General features: G+C 49.7%; 1 protein-coding gene across 1 annotated transcript; it reads left to right on the forward strand.

The window, feature by feature from the left end:
- Positions 1-213: 213 nt before the first annotated feature.
- LOC144732920 (nicotinamide phosphoribosyltransferase-like) lies at positions 214-22,938 on the forward strand. Its single transcript, XM_078614587.1, has 11 exons — positions 214-585; positions 9,666-9,822; positions 10,275-10,378; positions 11,610-11,738; positions 12,135-12,293; positions 12,857-12,987; positions 13,748-13,976; positions 14,376-14,495; positions 15,180-15,320; positions 15,857-15,982; positions 20,883-22,938. Exons 1-11 carry the CDS (start codon positions 538-540, stop codon positions 21,012-21,014), a joined length of 1,476 nt encoding a protein of 491 aa, XP_078470713.1. The 5' UTR covers positions 214-537; the 3' UTR covers positions 21,015-22,938.
- The last annotated feature ends 175 nt before the right edge of the window (positions 22,939-23,113 follow it).

A 23,113-nucleotide genomic window follows, 5' to 3' on the forward strand; every position in this document is an offset into this window, starting at 1 on the left:
GTCATTCCACATTACCAGTCCCCTCCCTCGCTAAACCAGTCGCTCGAGACCTTCTCCGGATCGAATTCCTGCCGTAATCTCCCCTCCTCCCCTCCTCCTCTATCCCTCCATCCCTCACATTCCTTTCACGTTACACAGGCGGCTCGCACCCAGAAGCTCGTCACTGACACCTCATTGCCCGCCCCTTATAAATATACTTTACAGAGAGTTGCCACAAAGGAGGTCGTCCACTCTGGCTGCAGTTGCTGCTGCTACCGAGTACAGAGCAACGAACCCTGTTGAACCCCGTGACATCAGCCCGCATATACACACGTACACACACACACACCTACCCACACACACCTACCCACACACATCTACCCACACACATCTACCCACACACATATACCCACACACACACCTACCCACACACGTACCCCCACACACACCTACCCACACACACACACCTACCCACACACACACACCTACCCACGCACACACACCTACCCACACACACACACCTACCCACACACACGTACCCACACACATACCGTCGAGATGGACGGTGATGAGTTCAACATACTGCTCGCCACCGATTCATACAAGGTGAGGCAGTGTCACTGACATACAGCACACACACACACGTCTACATATATGTCCACGTGTCTAAAGCACGTGTGGGGAGCGGTGGCGCAGCGTTTAGCGCACGCGGCCAATACCAGTAGGTTGGCGATTATCTGAACCTCCTCCCCTAGGTCGACTCGGCCTCAAATGAGTCCTGTACCCACTTGTAAACATCACAACTGGGGAGACAAAGGCGATCGGGCGTGGTGTTGATCACCCACTCGTGTGCCCGTTTCGGCCTTAATAGGTGCTCGCTAACAGCACTTTTCCCAACAGCCTGCTCGAGACAACACGACGGGAGTACATGGTTTGTGTCTTCATGATCATGATGATGATGTTGATTTATATCCTGGCTATATATATAGGATGCACATGTCTTGCGGGTTGCATTACGTACAACTGGGTGTATTGCCAGACTGGCCGCGATATGCAGCGATACGATATTTGTACAGTTAATACGATTATCACGATATCGTTTTTCCACCGCCACCCCCATTGCATCCGCCGACGGCTCCGCGTCGCGTCTGTGCTATTATCTAATCCCGGAGCAAAAAGAAAAACTTTCTAAAAATCTAAACATAAAAAAAATTACCAGGTAAGGCCCCACTGAGCTGTATCGCTCTTGTTCAGAAGCGACCTGGTAAACACGAACGATAACCCAATGCAGTGGCTTATCGCGTGGAAATGTATAGTAGCAGACAAATACTCTAAACCGGTGGTTCTTATTCTAAACCTGGGGTGCATCACGCAGCCCCTGGGGGTGCAAGACACGGCCACATTTTTTTTGTTTAAGGTAACACATTCCTGCGGAGGGAGCTGGTAGGAACGTTGGGTTGCTCAGTCAATGGCCAGGGTCAACAGCGGCGTGGTGTATTCCGCAAATATGCCCGACTGTGAGGGCGGGCACAAGCCGGCGTGAGTAGGTTAAACTTTGAGGTTTATCAGGGCACCACGGGGTGACCAGCCCCTCCCCACCCAGCCCCACCCCTCCCACCCAGCCCCTCCCCACCCTCCCCACCCAGCCCCTCCCCACCCTCCCCACCCAGCCCCTCCCCACCCAAACCCCACCTTCCCCACCCAGCGCCTCCCCACCCTCCCCTCGCCACCCAGCCCCTCCCTCCCCACCCAGCCCCTCCCCACCCTCCCCTCTCCATCCAGCCCCATCACTCCCATTTTTGGATGCACGACGGACGGACGGACACAATAATCTCCTGTGGGCTAGTGAAACCAGGAGGTTCCTACCAGTATCATCAAAACACAAATTAAGCACGGGCACGTAAGTAAAATTATTTGGTTTCATCAAACCCTAGGTGTTTATACATTATTGTTTTTAAGATTGAGAATCAAAGGGGTGCAAGGCTGCAGTAAATGTTAAGAACCACTGCTCGAACGTGTGATGTTGACTCTAAATGTGGAGGGAAAAACCAGAAGACCCAGAAAAAAATCCACGCGACCACGGGGAGAGAGACACGTAGGCCTCGGCAAGGTAAGGTAAAAGGTAAAAACAACGAGCCTACCTTCACCCTACCTTTTACCCTTACCCCATACAAATTACCCGATCACAGGGTAATTACTAGGGTACTACACATGAAAAAGGTTTATAACAGGTAAATGATAGGTATAGCGCGTTAATCATATAGAATACTCTTGATGATTCCAATTTTAAATGGAGGCCACGGACTGCGCCACGGAGCTTTTAGCGAGCGGCAAACAAGGTGTTTACCAGGTAATTCTTCGCGCTACCTTTACCCTACCGGGTAATTCTTCCGCGCTAACTTTTCCCTACCCTTTACCTTACCCCTCGGCATGTCGACACTTTCACCCTCTTACCCGGTACAAAGGGTAAATGACCTTACCTTGCCGAGGCCTAGAGACACGCACACTCCAAAAATACAACAGGAGTCAGGATTGGGATCGAATACACGACCTCCTGTATACCAAGCGAGGTAGTTAACATCTCTTAGCCACTGCGGTACCTGATGCAAGTTCTGCACAGTTCACCCAACAACATAAACCGAACGTATGCACGAACATGGTGGTCCAGATGTCTTAATTAATTGACCCCGGATATATTTCTTCCTTTGCATATTCATTTCTGTTCAAAATAAACATTACTTAAACAAACATTATGCTTTAGAGAATTAAATGAGGGCCACAATATATCTGGACCACCCTGTGTACATCATCGCTGCGACTTCACAACCTTGCCATCAAATCAGTGCTGTCATTGTTCACTGAGGTGGTTGAGCCAGACGATTGCGGCAGGAGGAGCGCAGCGGATCGCTGTGATGATTCCGCTGTTGCTCGGGCGGTGGTGGCTTCTTTTGGGCACTGTTGTATGTGCGATGTAGATACACATGAACCTCATGGCGGTACCCCGGAATTATAGTACCCCGGCTCTCGCATAATGTCCACGATGCAGTCATGTTTAGTCTGTTGATGGTCGGCGATGTGGCAATCGACTCCTCTCGACGAGCTGTACACGATGCACTATTCAAAGTTAAATAGTGCATCGTAGCACTGATTGGTACCCCAGTCGCGGAGTTAAGTACACCCCTGGAAAAAAGTGACCCCGGGGTTACCGCCATAAGGATCATATACATAGGTACATGGGCAGCGGTTGTGTAGCGGTTAGCATGCTGCGCTACGAACCCGGCGACTCGAGTTCGATACCCGCTCACGGCCAACACCGGTGACGATTATCTGAACTGGTCCTGGGCCTCCCCGAGGTCGACTCAACCTCAAATGAGTACCTGGTGCGGTGTGTATAAACATCGCCACTGGGGAGACAAAGGCGGTCGGGCGTGGTGCTGGCCACCCACCCCCTCGTGTACCATTCTGCCCTTCATAGGTGCTACTCGCTAAAAGCACTTGCTCCAACAGTCTGTGCAGGCTATACGGGGGATCTTTGTATTTGTACAGAAAGTGGACTCATCGCAATCCGTTTAAATCTGCACGGGGATAGGGCGTTGCTACCTTGCTTGAGGCGTGGGGTTTTCTCCAGGTGCTCGGTTTCCTCCCACACGTGTTTTGCAATAATAATCATAATATTAAACACAACTCGTCGTTAATAGGCTAAAAACATCTTACAACTAAACATTCAATGTAGAGACAGGACCCTCCTGAAAACCAATCCTACCACTTGGTGTGGCTCTCCTGTATAAATAAGTCAATGTTATTATTTGTGAACCGAGCCATTGAGTCGTTACACATTCCACGGTGCTGTTAGGGGTGGTGATCACATTCAGCGCACACTGACCGGGGATATTTTATTATTCCATTTGTACATCATGCGTGTATGTTAAACTTCTTTCGCACCGTACGTACCCAGCCGTGCTAATGGGAGGACAACAAACAAAACACTAAAACAGTTAAAAAGAAATGCGTTTTCAATCTACATTTAAAAGTGCAATCTGGATCACCACCATGTACAACCCGTATCTGCTGCTGTGGTTTGTGGAGTGGATGAGGTTTAGCGGAGCCCCATGAGCTTCACGGTGGAAGATCACAGACCGGGCGATCTCCTGCGAAGTCGGGGGCTCCTGAGCGAGACAAGGAGTTCGTGACTTCTTGTGAACTCCACTCGGCTTTCCAAGCAACAGCAGCAGCATCGTCATCAGAGTAGAGAGGCTCTTATTAACATATTACTATTTGATTCACTAAATAAATAATGATCTCGACAATGAAATAATTTCATCAAATCAAAAGGATTCATTGACAATCGTTTACCTGTCCCGGGAATAGCGTGTTTCCTGAACGCCTGTGTCTCGACAATTACAGCCCTTGACCAATACACTGCTGGATTAAGGTCTTTCCACGCTGTGTTGTTACGGGGGGGATTGGTTGACAATACTTCACCACACTGGTCAGTGCGGATTTGATGCTTAGCTGTGGGCCGGAAATCGAACTCAGGTCGCTGGATTCAGAGCACGATGTAGTCCCAACTGCGCCACCGCTCACCCTGCAATGCAAGCACAATGATTAAACTGTCGCCAGGCTAGAGCGCAGGAAGAGCGTTCGTAAAAAAAATCTCAACACATTCGTAAATAACACTGCGTGTGTGTGTGTGGCCTTTAAATGAAAAAAATATATATAATAGGCGATGTTTCGGGCAATGGCCCTTCATCATAGCACTTGTGTGTGTGCCGTGTCCTTCATCACAGCACCTGTGTGTGTGTGCTGTGCCCTTCATCATAGCACCTGTGTGTGTGCTGTGTGTGTGATCTTCATCACAGCACAGTTTGTACTTTTGCACCACTGCTAATGAATGCAGCAGCATGACCGAATGTTTTGTATTTGTGTTGGAAATTTTCTCCCAAATTTATTATGGCACAACACCTATGAAAATAGACTGACAAAGCTGCCCGACTTTTGCGGTGATTGGGGGAACATTTGTTGAAAGTACCTGTCTTATTTCACAGTTTTCACTACAGTATCTGCATATGAAATGACATCGGTCGATGCGTTAATCGTGGACCTTACACAGTACGATATACCCCTCATTGCCACATCCCTAGTCATGAATACGCGACAACGATGGCCCAGTGTTTGCTACCGTCGGCGGAAACTATAAACGGGTTCAATCCAACAGCGCATACACAAAAAACCGAATGGGCAAGAGGCACTCAGCCTTTGCGCATTATGTCAAAACCAAAATGCAGTTGCTGAAGAACTGCATCGTGACCGCTGTTTGTTAACCCGAGATGTTAACTCCCTCGCCTGGTATGCAGGAGGTCGTGGGTTTGATCCCGACCCTGACGCCTGCTGCTGCTGTATATTTGGAGTTTGCGTGTCTCGCTCCCCGGGGTCGCGTGGCTTTTATTCCGGGTCCTCCAGTTTTCCCCTCCACATTTAGAATCAACTTGTGTTCAAGAGTATTTGCCTGCTATGCATTTCCACGTGGCGACGATAAGCCACTTCGTTGAGCTCTTATTTGTGATGGCAGGTCGCTTCTAAAAAAGAGCTACACAGCTCGGTGGGCCTTGCACCTGGTACAATAGAAACAGTTTAGGTTGGTTTAGAAATAATATAAAAACAGTTTCGTTTTCAGTTCAAGGTGAAATCGAGCGATTTTGACTGCTGCTTGCAACGACAAAACGCGAGCTTAGTTTATCGACGGAACCCTTTTGCTGTTGCCAGTATCAAGATCCTGAACTTTGTGGCCTAATTGAAACCAAACTTTCTGTGGTCTCTCCCCGCACACGCTCGTGTTGTTGTTATTGATGATGATGTTGTGGTACAGTGGTTGTCATTCATTTGCCCTTTAGCCATGCGCCAACATGGTAAGGACAACGCGCACTGTGCCAAACATGCTGTTATCGTTTTGTTACTGTACATCACGGACGCCAGAAGGCCCAAAACACACAATTTAAGAGTTGTAGTGGATAAAACAAAATTTGTCAATACGTTTCTTCAATTAAGAAAGGTTATTATTATTTAACAAGTGATGAAAAATAAGAATAGTTGTTTTACCTTTTATGGCAATAAAACAGGTGTTAAAATGTTCATTTTTGATACTGGCAAAAGGGTCCCATAGATATTGTAAAGAGGTTGGCAAAAGAGACAATGGATGGGAATTTCCAAGGAGAGCAGTGCGCGGGAAGAAGCAAAAAGAGCTGTGATGTGATCTGCAGTGTGGCGAGTGGCTGAGTGAGTGGCTGAGCGAGTGAGTTGTTGTGACCTGCAGTGTGGTGAGTGGCTGAGTGAGTGAGTGAGTGTTGTTGTGATCTGCAGTGTGGTGAGTGGCTGAAAGAGTGAGTGGGTGAGTGGGTGTTGTGACCTGCAGCGTGGTGAGTGGCTGAGTGAGTGAGTGAATGGGCGAGCCAGTGAATGGTAGAGTGAGTGAATGGGTGAGTGAGTTGTTGTGACCTGCAGTGTGGTGGTTGAACATAGCGTGGATGAGACAAAATAGTCTGTCTGGTAGACCAAGTCCTTAACATTAGTGGAGAACTATGGTAGTAGCGATAAAAGAGTGATCATGAGGCGACTGACCGCCCATTGAGTGAGTGACTGACGTGAATATGTGAGTGTTGAATCGTCAGTCACATCGTCCACTCGATCAATATTGCGCCCCATTTGGCCTGAACATTGTTTGCCCATGTATGTGTGTGTGTGTTTGAAATTCGCATTGATACAGCAGTTTAATCATTTACACTTGTGTATAACGTATTCAGCATTATACATGGGTACAACTCTATTTAATCAAGCAAAGCGTGGGTGCTCCCATCGATGAACGTCTATGACTCCTACTGGACATCTGTGAAAAAGAGCTTACTAGCTCATTGGATTTTTCCGGTATGAATGCGTAATTATGATTCCTTGTTCCAACACGTCTGGCCCGTGTGGAAAAGTAGGCCAAAGATTCCTCGAGAGAAGCTCTCTCTAGCTCCAGAAAGCTTCTCTCCAGACTGTCGTGAACCAGAGACGGTCTGTTTTGGTAAAATTTGAATAAGTGGAGATATTGGCGATACACCAGTGCAGCATAAAACACCGGTCCTCATAAAACAGTCATAGCAATCTAAATTTGAATCAGCAAATCTGTTTATCAGTCTGTAATTGACCCTTTAACCAAGTTTGATGCAATTTTAAGGTTTATTCAATCAACTAAGATTTGCAACAACAAAAAAGGTCAACATTGACCATTGATTTGGGTCTGTGGAATCGAGGAACCCCTCGACCAAGTCGAGCGCACGAGGAGTCAAATCTGCCTTTGGAACACGGAGCAGCCAATCGTCATCAGGCCGGGTGCTGCTATATGGCAACAGACCGTGAAGCTTCATGTTCAGCCGCTCGTAATGTTTTGTCTTCCGACTGCTTCGACATCATGAGAACTGATTTTGACGAAAACCCCACGAGATTTTCTGACCGGGGTTGCGAATCACGGGAAAGTAAATGAATATTGTGAAAAAAACTATTTTTTATTTTTATATACCGCGCACCACATGTGTACCGCCAATTCGTAAAAATGTGAAATGAGCATAAAAAGTCGAGAGAGAGAGACGCGGGAGTGAGCACTGGCAGAGCACGTGCATTGCCGAGGAATCCAACATAACGGGTCATCGCCAAATTGCCATACACATGCACAGGGCAGCAACTGCTTTGGTAACTCTGCTTGGTTGCCATGTGCTGGCTTGCCGGGAGAAAGCGTGAGCTGACGCACGTGCGTGCTACTGACGCTCGCGCCGGGAGCCCGTGACGACAGGGATGGCCCCGCGCCTGGTGGGTGTTGCGTTACTCAGCGCCCAGGGGTCACAGATCAGACTGCACACCCCGCCACAGGCTTCTATTTACTACTAAAATGAGCAAAGAATGTCTGTGTGTCCCGCGTGTGACTTCACTCCACGTCGACCAGCCCCCCTCAATAATAATCATGAACAGGTGACGTCCTCCACATGGACCCCCCCCCCCCTCATTAATAATCATGAGCGGGTGACGTCACTCCACATGGGGGGGCGAGGCGCCTCCTGCCCCCTCCTCAGCGTCAACTTACAACCCTCACTACAAAGGTAGAACCCTCACGTCACGCGATCTCTGTAACGCTGTTGAGACGTAGAAGTAAAAAGGACGTCATGATGAACAAGGGATTATAACCTTTAAAAGATATAAGTCTGTCACCGTGGCCTTAAAAAAGTTGGTCCAACATGTTTACAAAAATTGTCGACATGCCCCCAATTTTTTTTTCACTCCCCATCCCCCCCTCCCAAAGTTGTATTTTTTTAATTTTGTAGGCATTCATGCCTATACACCATACATACAATAGAGTCAGTAGTATCTACAATAGAGTCGGTAGTATCTGCACACATGGGGGGGGGGGGAGGCGGGATGAAGAGGACATCAGTGGCAACGACAGGTGAGAAGTCCTCCACAGGAGCTAGAATAAGGCGGCCTGCGGGGAGCTTATCGTGTAACAAAACTGTGCGCTCCTATGTGTTAAGAGTCTTTTTTGTCGCTCCACTGCTGGATGAGTGCCTCTGCACGGCTCGTCAGTGCCGGGTGGTATGCCGGGGGGGAGGGGAGGGGGGAAAGTGGGGAAGTTCGGATGTCACGTGCCACTGATGTTAGCTGTTAAAGTTCAAGAGGCCAGGCCGAGTCTGATTACGCCAGAGGGGGGACCTGGTGTCGCATAAATGGGCACAGCAAAAAAACAATAAAAATGAGAACAAAAATCAAAATCTAAAAACTGTACCACACAACTAGGAATGGAAATCGTTGCACGAACACAATTGGCGACAGTAAAAATTACAAAACTAAGCCGCAGAATCCATCTGAGTCATGGTTAGACTCCTGCAATGATCTCCTCTTTGGACTTCAAAAAAAAAGAAAACTTTAAAATTCTCGCGCTCGCGAGGATCCGGAACAACCCTTGGCTCGAGTCGTCACCCGGTCACCAACATCTACCGCCAACTCGGCCACTGCTAGAGCCGGTTCGCCAGTATGGTGCAGAATCCAGGACATTAATAACATTTTGGCCCTTCCGACAGCTCAACGAGAAAGCGTCACACCCCAGGTCCGTCGTGAGCTGAAGGTTCGCTTCGCCAGCCTAGTTGGAAACCCGTTCAGCCAAGGTCTACCGCCAACCGTTCTAATCTGAGGTGCGGGAGGGAAGGACAACAAACTGAACACAAAAAGCAGATTTAAAGAAATTAGTTTTCAATGTAGATGATTTAAAAGTGCATACCTCCAGTGGCCTAATATCGGAAGGAAGAGCATTCCAGATGGCTGCAGAAGCGCATCCGATAGCACGCGATGCGGTGACCACCTATCAGGTGGGCAGCACATCGTGACTGCGGCTCCTTCCAAGATGGAAGAACTCCAAACGTGAATATACACACGTGTGCTCCCGGTAGCCGAGTTCAAGCGAACAGATTGACCAGGAAGCGCCCCACAGAGTCTTTGGAACCGTGGTATTGGATCGACATTGGACAGATTGTTGTTGTTATTCAGAGAAAGCAACGGTCGAGAATGCGTTCGTCTGGGAATCCAACCACTTCTAAACACTGCTTTCTTCCATCCCTGCTGCCGGTGGGTGGACCCCCCTCCCCCCTCCACCATTTCTCATACAGGTGTCGCACTACCGGCAGTTTCCTCCCAACGTCACCAAGGTGTACTCATACTTCGAGTGCCGGGGGAGAGGTCATGTCAGCAGCCAAGCAGAGCCCCACAAGTTCACCGAGTCGGTCTTCTTCGGGCTGCAGTACACGCTGAAGAAGTACCTCTGCGGTGAGTTCCAAAGCAGCTTCTGCAGGGTTTATTGCTACTCCCTCGGTGACTGTTGCTGGGATCACTCGTTGAGTCCTCCACCCGTGTTGAGGTATCACCCAGACACGGACGTTTTCGTTTCAACCACCACCACACTGTTCAACCACTAACACACTGCAGGTCAACAGCTCACTCACCCACTCACTCAGTTACTCATACACCCAATCTCCCACTCAGTCGCCATACTGCAGGTCACAACAGCTCACTCACCAAGTTACTCACGCACCCACTCACCCATTCGTTCACCATTCACACGAACGCGTCTCAGGAATGTAACCCCCCGTTCGTCGAGGACTGCCTGTACGCGAATGGGCAGTGTGCAAGCAGCTGGTAAGCTTGTCGCGTGTGCCCGGTACCGAGATGACATGAGGAGATGACAGAGCTCGGAGACCGGTTGGACTTGTTGAGTGCAGGTCAGGTGGTGACGAGGGAGAAGATCCAGCAGGCCAAGGAGATCTACCAGCTGCACTTCCAGCAGGACATCTTCAACGAGGATGGATGGAACTACATCTTGGAGGTGAATGTGGGCGGTTGTTTAGGTCCAGGTCCAAACTCGTGTTTGCGAATGACCTCCTATCAAGTCGGTATATTCCAGTTAAAATTCACCTCCTTGCTGTGTTGCTTCGTTGGCATGCGACGGATTGTTCATTAGCTTTGATTTTGCTTGCGTCTGTTCGTCCCATATTATCTCTGATTGAATCGGTATCTTGCCATGAGGCGGAGATTCCACTTTGAGCTCCCCTCCACCCCCCCCGGGTCCGTGAGCCCAGACTAGATGCAGTTCGATTTAAGTCTCCCCCTTTTAAGTCGTTTTGCAAATACGTCGTCACTTTATGATTAACACCGCCGCCTGAGTTTTGTTGCCTCAACCCCATACTTATTTTACTGACAGCGGTGCCAGGGTGGCGAGATGTTAACTACCTCGCCTGGTATGCAGGAGGTCATGGATTCAATCCTGACCGTGGCGCCTGTATATTCGGAGTTTGCATGTCTCTCCGTGGTCGCTTGGATTTTTCTCCGAGTCCTCCGGCTTTTCCATCCTCATTTAGACTCAACGTGCGTCCGGTACTACCTGGGGTGGCATAGCTTTCGCGGCTACAATTTCTTTGTGTGGCCAATATCAGGACATGATATTGCTAACCACTTTGAACAGAGTGCGGTTATCAAGTGATTCCCTCACATTAGCCGTATGCATGAATTCTAAAGTTTTGATCACCTGAGGCGGTACCCATTTCTGCCCGAGGTTCTAAGACCTCCCACCCCCACGTTAGAGAACAGTCCACAGAAGCGGATATCGTCAAAGTACATCTGAGATTCCTTCATGTTGATGGATATTTTTTATTTTTATTTTACCAGGTAAGGCCCACTCAGCTATATAGTTATTTTTCAGATGCGACCTGGCCACATATGATAGCTCAACGAAGTGACTTATCACGTGCAAATTTACAGCAGCCAAATACTCTAAACGCAGGTTCCTACTCCTACCAGGCAAACGGATTCCACTTAGTCATTTCCATTCGAGATGGTGCCGGATGGAAGCATGAATATGACTATGATGACGACGTTAATGACGACAATGATGATGATGATGCTATGTTCATGGCAGCTGCACGGGGGTTGGCTCCCAGTTCAGATCACGGCGGTGTCTTGAGGCAAGTGTGATGATGACGATGATGATAACGACGACTATAATGACGATGATTACGATGGCGATGATGGTGATGATGATGATGCTGTGCTCGCGGCAGGAGCATGAAGGGCGGCTGCCGGTTCGGATTAAGGCGGTGCCGGAGGGAACCGTGGTGCCGCTGGGGAACGTGCTATTCACCGTGGAAAGCACCGACCCCAAGTGTTTCTGGATCATCGGGTGGCTCGAGGTGAGTGGGGCGCTCCCAACCCCCCCCCCCACTGCCTGCAGAGCCCCTCGGTGATGGGTGGTGAGATTTTATCTTCCACGCCTGGTATGCAGGAGGTCGTGGGTTGTGTCCTAACCCTGGAGCTGTATATTTGGGGTTTGCATGTCTCTCTGTCCCCATGGTCGCGTGGATGTTTCTCTGGATCCTCCGGTTTTTTGCTCCGTATTTAGAATCAATATCACGCGTTTAGAGTATTTGGCTGCTATAAATTTCCACGTCATAAGCCACATCGTCGAGCTATCAAATTGTGGCCAGATCGCTTCTGAAAAAGAGCGATGTAGCTCAGTGGGCTTTACCTGGTTAACACAAAAATAGTAAAAAAATAAATTGTTTGTTTGTTTGCTCTACCCAACACAGACCATCCTGGTGCAGACATGGTACCCCATCACCGTGGCGACGAGCTCGCGGGCACAGAAGCAGCTGCTGGCGCGCTACTTGTGGCGGACGGGCGGCAGCCGCGCCCTGCTCGAGCGCCAGCTGCAGGACTTTGGGTACCGCGGGGTCTCTTCCCAGGAGGTGGGGCTGACCACTGAAGTGATCGGACAAAGACGGTCACCGCATTTGCGCGTTTTCAGATGCGCTTCTGCAGCCATCTGAAATGCTCTTGCTTCCGATATTAGGAAGGCACTGGCACTTTGAAATTTTAAATGACTCTAGATTCACAGCTCATTTCTTTAGAACTGATTTTTGCTTTTAGTTTGTCCTTCCCCCACACTTTTGATTAGCATGGTTGTCAATATATGGTGTGAAAGAAGTTCAACATACATGCATAGACTCACACAGAGACCCATAGACTCACACAGATATTATTTACAGCTATGAGCTTCTTTTTCAGAAGCGACCTGGCCATAAATGATAGCTCAACAAAGTAGCTCATTATGTGTAAATTTAAGGCTGCCAAATAATTTAAATCATCTAAAAGCATGTTTCTAAATCTGAAGGGGAAAAAAACGGAGGTTTTTTTATCGTGTGTCCCTTCGGTATGCTTTAGAGCATTGCCCCCTTCGTCTCCATTAAATCTCAGAGTGCGCCGGTTTCCTGCCACGTGCATAAACACCCACCAATTGGCGCGATCCCAGACAGCGGCTATCGGCGGCGCGGCGCACCTCGTCAACTTCAGAGGCAGCGACACCATGGCCGGCGTGATGCTGCTGCGCCGCTACTACGGCTGCCCCATGGCCGGACACTCCATCCCCGCCGCCGAACACAGGTGACCCCGATCACAGCTGCGCCTCTGGAGAGTCGTCGCCTGTGCCACTTGTGCCACGTCTGCCACCTGTGCCACCTATGCCGCCTGTGCCACCTGTGCCACGTCTGCCAACTGTGCCGCCTGTACTGCCTGTGCCGCCTATGCTGCCTATCCCATCTGTGCTGCTTGTGCCACCTGTGCCACCGGTGCTGCTTGTGCCACCTGTGCCATCTGTATCGTCTGTGCCACCTTTGCCACCTGTCCCACCAGTGCGGGTTCGACCTGGGCAGGCCAGGAAATGGCAGCTGAGTCTGGGTGGGCAAGGATTGATTTGTACTGCGATCTGGTGGCGGTGGTATTGTGTCGAGCTTGAGTACGGGTACGATCAATGATTGGTTTCTGCTTGGGTGTAGATCGTGTGGGTATCAGGTCAGTTAGAGCTCTCCACCATCCAAAATCAGGTTGTCACCTGGACAAATGTGCCAACTGATGTTGTGTTTTCTCCAAACTGGTGGCAAAAGCAAGTGATATTTAAGAATTTTGCATATGATGTGTCGTTGGTGTTAGCAAGAGCTCAGATCACTGAGATCACTGAGCTCTGAACTCAGATCACCAAAATCACCCAGATCAGATTTGGTTCCTTTTTAGCCTAATAAATATCAACAAATATCCACTGAGCCACCTTGGTGGACAGTGAATATCTGCTGAGCCTCTTTGTTGGGAACAAACGGTTGTTGTCACGGTGGGACCCACCGTCGTGGTGCTGCTGTGCGGCCAGCAGCACGGTGACGGCGTGGGGGCGTGAGCGGGAGGGCGCGGCGTTCCGCCACCTGCTGCAGCAGTTCCCGTCGGGCGCCGTGTCCGTGGTGAGCGACAGCTACGACATCTTCCACGCGTGCCGCGAGCTCTGGGGCCGCGAGCTGCGGACGCTCGTGGAGGAGCGCAGCCTGGTCGGGGGGCAGCTCCTCATCCGCCCCGACTCGGGTGACCCTGCCGACACCGTGCTCAAGGCAAGGCGAGGCAGGGCGACAGTTGTGGTGGTGGTGTTGGCGATGACGGACGAGTGTATGTATGTTGAACTTTTTTTGCACCTTACCTAGCCAACCGTGCTAATCGGAGGTGCATACTACCACTGTAGCGACAGTGGAGTGAGAGTGTCGTGACAGTGGTAGTTGCGGTGATGGTGATACAGAACCGGACCCCATTGCCAATCGTGGCCTAGAACTGGGCCATTCCTGAGCTAGTTGCTGTTCCCGTAGCAACATTGCACTCTACTGACAGACCGGGGGCAGCTGCCACCGGGGGTCCCCTTGGCTAGGCTGTGGCAAGACGCTTCCAGACGTCCTGCATGGGAGGTGCAGCATACACATAAAATAACGACAACGATGATGGCAACGTTCGCTCCGCAGGTGTTGAACATCCTGGGCAAGGCGTTTGGCACGGTGGTGAACGAAAAGGGCTACAAGATGCTGCCGGATTGCCTCCGCATCATCCAGGGCGACGGCATCGACATCAGCTCCCTCAAGCGGGTCAGGAGAGATCCCCACTGGGTGGCCCTCACTTCCGTGTTCCCCGTGCCCCCCTCCGCCCACTCCTCCGGTCCTCCCGCTCGTTCTGTCCCTTCCCCCACCGGCCCTACGGACAGTGGGGGACGGCGCACCCCCTGCCAGCGATGTCGGTGGCGTTTCCCTGGCTATGCGCATCGCGTCCCCTCTCAGAGACGTCCGTGGTCGTGGCTTTAATTCCATTTGGAGCTGTCCGTGATATTTACTCAAAAACGTGTTAGTCCGTGGGCGATGTTAGTCCATGGGCGATGTTAGTCCGTGGGCGATGTTAGTCCGTGGGCGATGTTAGTCTATGGGAAATGTTAGTTTATGGGCAATGTCGATCTTTAGGCAATGTTAGTCTACATCTCTATCTATATGAGTTGTGTCCTTTTTTAAAAACGTCGGCGATCATCGCCTTCCTTCCATTTAGCGCCGTCCATATTACTCAATATCATTGTATAGGATGCTCCTTCCATTTGCATCCAGTTGTTCAAGTCGCATCTGTAACTTAATTCCGTGCCTTCCTCAGCTACTTGTGGTGCCTAATAATTGTCCCAGTCAAAACTCACTTATATTATTTATCGTTTTCTCATCACATGTTCGAGATATCCAACGTTGCCTTTTTTATCGTTCTTGTTATGTACATGGCTCGCTATCCACTGGCAGGTTCTGGACGCGGTGGAGAATGCCGGCTGGAGTGCTGCGAACCTGTACTTTGGGAGCGGAGGTTCCCTGCTGCAGAAAGTCAACCGCGACACCCTCAACTGCTGCTTCAAGTGCAGTTACGCCGAGTTCGACGGACAAGGGGTGGGCGCCAATGGCAAAAATCCCCCGCGTAGCCTTAACGGACCTTTGGGGCAAGTGCCGTTGGTTAGCGAGTAGCACCGAATGAAGGCCGGCACGGCGCACGAGGGGGGCAGGTGGCCAGCACCACAACCAAGTGACAATGTGTGCACACCGCACCAGGTGCTCATTTAAGTCTGAGTCCATCTAGGGGAAGCCCAGGTCCAGACAGACACGTGTACAGATACAAAGACAAAGAGCCCCCGTATAGGCTTTTAATAGACTCTTGGAACAAGTTCTGTTAGGAACTGTCTGCATATGATGTTAAATTAATGGTCGTTGTAGGATAGTTGAGTGGTGTTGCATTCGGTGTTTTCTATAGGATGGGTTGGGTGCTGTAGGATGCTCGGGTGCTTGAATGATGAGTGGTAGCAGCAGGACAGGCAGGTGCCAATGTGTTTAGGTGTTTGCTATAGGATGGGTTGGGTGCTGTAGGTTGCTTGGGTACCTATGAGATATCCTGGTGGAGGAATCGTGGGTTTGTGTGTGTGTGCCTGCAGGTCGATGTTTACAAGCAGCCAGTGACAGACCCCAGCAAGTGCTCAAAGCGGGGACAGCTGTCCCTGCAGAAGACCATCGATGGGCAGCTGGTGACCGTGGAGGGCGGCAAGGGAGATCAGGACACGGTAAACGCGGTGGCAGGGCGCGGTCGGCGTGCGGCCTGAGGAGTCACGGTGGCTAGGAGATGTTTACTTCCTTGGCTGGTATGCAAGAGGTCGTAGGTTCGATCCCGACCCTGACCCTTACTGTATATTTGGAGTTTGCGTGTTCTTTCTCCCCGTGGCCACGTGCATTTTTCTCCATGTCCTCCGGTTTTTTGCCTCAACATTTAGAAACATTCGTTTAGTGTTATCTGGCTGCTATAAATTCCACATGATAAGTAACTTCATTGTGCTATCATTTGTGGCCAGGTCGCTTCTGAAAAAGAGCTACATAGCTCACTGGGCCTTACTGGTAAAATTTAAATCGATCATAATTTAAATCATTTATAGTTTTACACGAAATGCCCCATCACGTTACTTTTTCGGAAATGCTGCAAAGCCAAGAGAGATGAAGGTCTTTTTGGGATGCCTTTATCCAGGAGGAAATAGATCATGAATTGAGAATATATGCATAATAATCTAAATGTTTGGTTGTATATAGCATCCTTGTTTATACAAATTGCATCTCACAAACACTGAGGAACCACAGACAAGCTGGTAAGCAGCCAAGTGGTGAACCGGTGCCAACAATTGCCTAAGCTCTGCAGTGCCCTATATATTAAGATATTTTCAGCCAATGAATGAGGGTTTTATAGATGCGGGAGGAAACCGGAGCACCCGTAAGAAACCCAGTGCATGCGAGGGGAACATGCGGGGGTGACGAGATGAATTTTGCCGCCACTTTTGGGTGTTACGTCTTCCTCGTTTGCGCAAATGCACGGATACACGAGGATGCACTCTGTGGGACCACTCGCCAGTCACTTTGGGTCGGGTCGATCACACGGATGATCGCACATAATTGGATGAATTCCTGCCGGCTTCTGGGTTACTCCTCATATCCGGATAATGGGCGCGAGGTGCACGTCCGGACGACAGAGTTGGGTATCGTCGTGGTGGGTAATGGGAACTATCGGCCCTCGCAGTTGCCGAGCTGCAGGCTCAGAAACATAAAGCGTCCAGCAACAAACAGCGCTGTTGAAGTTGTAATAGGTGAGAGTTATCACGTGTGTTGATAAGTAGGGTTGTGAGAGCGGTGAAGGGGGGGGGGAGAAGATGATGGCGTGAGGGAATTCAAAGGTGGAGCAGTGTGAGTGAAGAAGATGAAAGAGAAGTGAGGTGACCTGCAGTGTGGTGCTGTTGTATGTGGATGGTCTTACAATATTTATGATATTTAATTTAATTGATTCTCGCAAGCTCGTGTCTAGGAGTTTTATTTCGATTTAAAGCTTTCGTGACTGCAGGGATTCATCTTCTTGGTTCTTTCGGTAAAGTCACGTAGAAGGGAAGTAATAAAATAATAAAAATAAAACATAATAAAACAATTCTCCCTTCTAGGAGTTTTCTTACATCAATTATATGACCACCTCCACAATTGACACCAGGTTCATAGATCTGTCCAGCAGTACAGGCCCTTTCAAGCATGAAACAGAAATAAACCACTCAGTGCACGACAAATCTGAGTATTTAATAGATCAAAGTATAAACTAGTGCCATAATCACGTCAACTCTGCATCATTATACTTCTACAGTATACATGAAAACACGCGACCGACTAACGCAACTGTAGGAACCAAGATATGATAAAGACAAATATGAATGTCTAGATGTATAAGCAGCTAACGTATGAGCCCTCTAAAGTACTCCCCCTCCCCCCTTTTAGTGATGTTATTAAGTATTGTTATAAGTAGACAATATCTGTTACAAGGCAACCGCTAGATGCTCCCTCTGTGAGCGACCACCAATATCTCCTCTGCGCAGGTGACGTTAAGGCAGCAGTCTCTCGCCATTCTTGGCTTGCAATCACTCAGACAGTCTGCAGCCGGCCATGCCTCTGCATGCACTGTCTCAAGGCTGCCAGCGAGGGTGCAGTTCGCTCCTTCGGTGTGTGCTGCACTGGAGCCACAATCGCTGATGAGGCTCGCAGACCGCTGGTCGTGCCCGCGCTGGTGTAAGTCAGATGCCCATCACCCCCCCCCCCCCCCCCCCACGTTGTCTCCAGTGTCAGGCACGAAGGTTTCTGCACCACTCTGACCTTTCACCTCTCAGGCGATAAATCAGACTCGGTATGCCTTATATCACTCACAAATCAGAGACGAATATTTTATGCACTCGTGCAATATGTAACAATGTGCCCACGTATATGTATTGCACTCCTTAACAGATATATCAAAACCAACCCACATTTGCAACTACTGAAAAATACGCAAACCTTATGATATAGCCTTAGCCTTAACAAAATATGGGAACGCACCAGCGTTAGAACTGAAAAAATTACTCTCCAAGAACTTAAAATAATGCAGAAAATAGACTTTGTTTTTCCAACAAAGTCTGTGCACAACAAGAAACAATTATTTTACCAGTAATTTTTTAGAACAATTATCGTTTTAACAGTCAATCCTCTTGGTGAGGTAACCCATGGGAGCCATGCCCCTTGGCATAGACTGACTTGAGAACGTTGAGTTTAATATTAGATGGCAATTTCCAATCTTTAAATCACGCCCCTTCTCATTAATATGAATTACTGTTAATGCAACTAGACCATGGGATGATGTAGAACCTAAGTCTTTAGACTCGGAGGCTGGATGTTATAACCATGTGTAGTGAGCGACTTCCGAGACACGAAGTGGAGAGGGCTCCTTGTTTATTTCTCACACTTACAGGCACAATCACTGAGCGAAACATACATATATATGGGGCTATGCATAGCTGACCCATCCACACAGCCCCATCATCGGCATCTAACTATATAGCTGGCTGACTAATATAGCGACGACAACAATGGTAGCCTACAGCGGATCGGCCATGCGGCCGGATGATGAAGAAGAGATTACGGCAAAGACAGCGACAGCAGCCAGGACCCGGACCCCACAACAGCCCCGAACCTTCGGTCACGTCCCCCTATATACTCCTCGGCGTGGCCAGGCCCCGCTTCCGGCCACGCCCCCTTCTAGAACCTTCAAGCAGGTTCCCAGAGATTCCCGACTAACCCCGAATTTAACCTTTAGCCCAGTTACGCCCCCCTTATAGTTGATTATTATATAACACACCCATACCCGTGATTATCCCTCCTGGTCAACAGATGGCACCCTGTCATTACACATGTGTAGTAGCATAACGCGCGGGGTTTGCAAACAGCCGGTGCATTTGAGGGCGAGTAAGTGCAAGCGTCAAGACATGGAGTGGCCGCCAGAGAGGCGCCTGCAATTAGGGGGAGAAGCAGTAATGAAGTGGGTGCATTTGGGGACAGGCAGGTGCGAGCGTGGGAACACGGGGTAGATGCCGTAGAGGCAGGAGATGGAGATGAGAAGAGAGCACATGCAGGAGGCACCGGTGAGGCGCCCGCTTAATGGGGAGTAACTGAGGACCCTTAAAGAGGAGGGGGGTATAAAGGTGTGTGCGTAGCAACTCGGGGTTGTTGGTTGGAGCTGAAGGAACGAAGAGGACAAGAGCCGGGGAAAAGAAGCCTGGGACCTCACTCTCTACACCTCGTCCCCCCCAGCGGTGTTGGCTGATCCCCCGCTGGAGGCATGGACGGGGTGGAGGTGTGAGAGAAGAGTGACAGGCTAGCAGAGTATTAAGTGACAGGCTAGCGGAGTATAGAGTGACAGGCTAGCAGAGAGAGGGAGTTCTGAGCAAGGGTGCGTTGTGTTAGTGTAAGGAGCATCCATATGAGATGCGAAGTAATAAAGTGACACAGGAGAAAAGCTAAGTGTCCGTGTGAATACACCACTGCACATGTATGATGTTTGCTACTTCTTGCAAGTGTAGTGACTGACTCAGAGACACTAAGAGTAGGAGGCACTCTGTTTATTAGCAGCCTTAACAGTTCACACAGAGTAACTACAGCTCCCAGTCAGGGCAGCTGGCAGACTGCCTGACTGACGACGCCGAGCAGGTGAAGACGTAGATGGCGGTGAAGACTCCTGCAGCACGACGAGGGGATCCCACTCCAGGCAACAGCCCCGAGCTCCTGCTCTGGGGGTCCCCTTTTATCCTCCTAGCGTGGCCTCGCACCGCCCCGGCCACGCCCCCTTTCTAGAACCTAATTGCGGGTTCCCGGGCTTCCCTCACGTGCCCCTTCTGTAACCTTTCCCCTACATCCCTCTCTCTGGTCTATCATGTGACCTGCTGACAGCCATGGCTGCTGTAACTACAGATCCCCTTCCCTGCCAGCAACAATTATATGCTACCAAGTGACTGATTCTATGTCACTACACAAGGACCAACATTTTAACTAACTTATTTCTGACAAAGGGCCTATGTCCCGTGAAGTTCTCAGGTGCGATTTCACTTTTATTTTTCTAGACGGGAGAATGAAAGCCTCCGTTTCGAGACCATAACTCTGCTGAGAGGAATGAAGGCCCTGTTAATGAGTGCAACATATCTGTCGTAAAAAAGCGAGAAACTTAAAGAAACTTGTGATGAACAATTCTAAATCTAATATTCATTACATATTCATTATCATAAAGGGGTACAGACCGAGCAGTGAGTGGGTGGGTGGGTGAGTGATTAATTGAGTGGGTAGGTGGATAAGTGAGTGAGTGGGTTGTTGTCACCTGCAGTCTTGTGGTGGTTTGACACAGCGTGGTGGATGAGAATAAACCATCAGTGTCCCATAGATCGAGATTTTAACGCACTCCTATCCTGTGCTGTACACGCCGTGCGGTGACGCCATGCAACATGCAAGGCATTTTGGGAGGACCGACCCCTGTGGTCACATTCACACCTATTGCTGTCTGGAAATCACCGTTTGTGTGTGCGTGCATTCCTATTCCTCCCGGCCTCTGACCGTCTCTCTCTCTCTCTCTGTCCGTGCCATGTGCAGGATCTGCTGAGAATCGTGTTTGAGGATGGACAGCTTCTCCGGGACTTCTCTCTCGAGGAAATCCGGGTGAACGCCGCCCTCCGAGAAGAAGATTTTTCTCCCGACCCCAACCCCGACGTCATCCTCCAATGAATAACCGTCGTCGACTCTCGGTTATCTGGGGCAACGGCGGCGGCCAGGATAAAACGACAAAAAAGAATACACAAACTCGGGTATTGCAAAAGCGGCGTAAGGCACGTGATCTAAACAACCGTACCAGCGGGTTATCCGGGGATTGTAGCCCCGACGGAACGAAAATGCGGAGATTTGCGGAACCCGGAGATTTGCGGAACGCGAAGAGAGTGCGCGGTTGTCCGGGTCGGCCTGCGCGTCGAGAATTTCTCCCCCTCAAGCCTTCGCCACACTGCAACTCCTGCATACACCCGCCGTAATGCCCGTGGCACCCGTGGCATTGCCCGTGGTAGTGTGCTTGGCACAAGCTCGACACACGAAATGCTCAACTCGTGGAGTGCAGGCGGCCATGGCGAACAACTTGGTACGCTCATTCGAAATAAGCGATTAAGATAAGTCTCTGAAACATTTCTAGCATCGTGGTCCAAATTTCCAATTTCCACCATTTTATAAATGTACTTAATCGGTAAAAGCCAGATGAGCAACATTGGCCCGGCTATTCAAACCTAACTAAACTAAACTTTTTATTTTACCAGGTAAGCCCCACTGAACTATATAGCTCTTTTTCAGAAGCTACCTGGTCACAAATTATACCTCACTCGAAGTGGCTTATCATGTGGAAATGTAAAGCAGCCAAATACCCTGAACGCACGTTAATTCTAAATTTGGAGGGAAAAACCTGAGGATCCGGAGAAAAATCCACGCGACCACGGGGAGAAAGAGAACACGCAAACTCAAAATATGAGGGCATTGTCCGGGTCGGGATTGAGCCCACGACCTTCTGCATACCAGGCGAGGTAGTTCACATCTCGCCATTTGCTGGCCGATGCTGCATCCAGCTTGCACTGCACATGGTGGACGGCTGCCACCGGGGGTCCCCCCTCGGCTGGACTGCCACAAGATGCCTGGAGGTGTCCTGCATGGAGAGCGCGGTACAAATGCTAAGTGACGACAATGGTGATTACCCCCGTAGAAGGGGGGTGACAATGTAGAATGTGCCATCGATTAAAGTATTTGGTTTACGTGCTCCGACGTGCCTGCGGTCACGAGTGCATGGAGTCACTCGCCCCTGGCAAGTGAGGAGCACCTGATAAATAGAAGCGGTGACACGCGTTGAAAAAAAAAGACTTCGCTATTTCTTCACAAACGCGGTTGATTAACCCTCAACCAGGATAACTACGGATAGTCACGAGTTAGACGTACAAAATGTGACAACGTTAACGTTTTTATTATCATAATCATGATTACAATTGCTTGTGTGTTTTAAATTTCTTTTGAAGGTATTTCTGGGAAATCTTTTTTAAAGCTCAAATGTTGCGAACCTCATTTTAATGTGCTTGTGTACGTGTGCGCCCGCACATCAATTAGCAATTCAACGCTTCATCGAAACTTCGATGGAGAGGCTTGCGCTGGCGATACGTGCGGCGAATCGCTCATCCAGGAGACGGTTATGCAACAGACAGCAACACTGGACTCGCAATCCAGTGGGTCAACGGTTTGATCTCCAGGCGCGGCAGTTGAAACAACGTTGCAATTTTTTTTCTTAAATTCACCCCCTCTGCGCCTCTGTCCACCCAGTGGTATGGATATGTGCATCGTGGTCGATCAGCAGGTTATGCGTGGGTGTGTGGGTCAAGTGTGTGGGTGCTCACACCTCTTTTAGATGTCTGGGCCCAATGTGGGAGAGTTGGCCAGAAACCTCCCTAGTGGAGGCCCTACGACCAACAGTGGCGTGAGCGAGCCTTGACCTTTTGCCTCTGTCTATAAGCACACAAGTTAAACGGACCTCTTACCGTTTACTTTGGAAACATGGTTTAGAGCAAAGCATCTCAGGGAAAGGAATTGCATGGAGATTATGAACTATACATACTATTAAACTTTTTTTTATTGTAAGTGCGGAGTGATTTGATTGAAATCGGCTGTACGTGTACGCATGCGCGCGCGTCGACCGACGTGGGAATCGCGCCAGGTCGGTCGGCGCTTCAACCGGGGGTCGTGCAACGCCGGAGATCGACCCAGCGACAGCTGCGGGACAAACTCGGGCTGCCCCCCCCCCCCAA

The sequence above is a fragment of the Lampetra planeri genome, chromosome 44 (assembly GCF_965212315.1).
Source record: "Lampetra planeri chromosome 44, kcLamPlan1.2.h2, whole genome shotgun sequence".
NCBI lineage: Eukaryota > Metazoa > Chordata > Hyperoartia > Petromyzontiformes > Petromyzontidae > Lampetra > Lampetra planeri.

Bases quoted from the DNA above. Each gene is read 5' to 3' on its own strand.
- LOC144732920 (XM_078614587.1), top strand. From the start codon at position 538: ATGGACGGTGATGAGTTCAACATACTGCTCGCCACCGATTCATACAAG. The intron at 9,823-10,274 runs GTGAGTTCCAAA...TGTTGAGTGCAG, and splicing joins GCTGAAGAAGTACCTCTGCG to GTCAGGTGGTGACGAGGGAG. The intron at 15,321-15,856 runs GTGGGCGCCAAT...GTGTGCCTGCAG, and splicing joins CCGAGTTCGACGGACAAGGG to GTCGATGTTTACAAGCAGCC.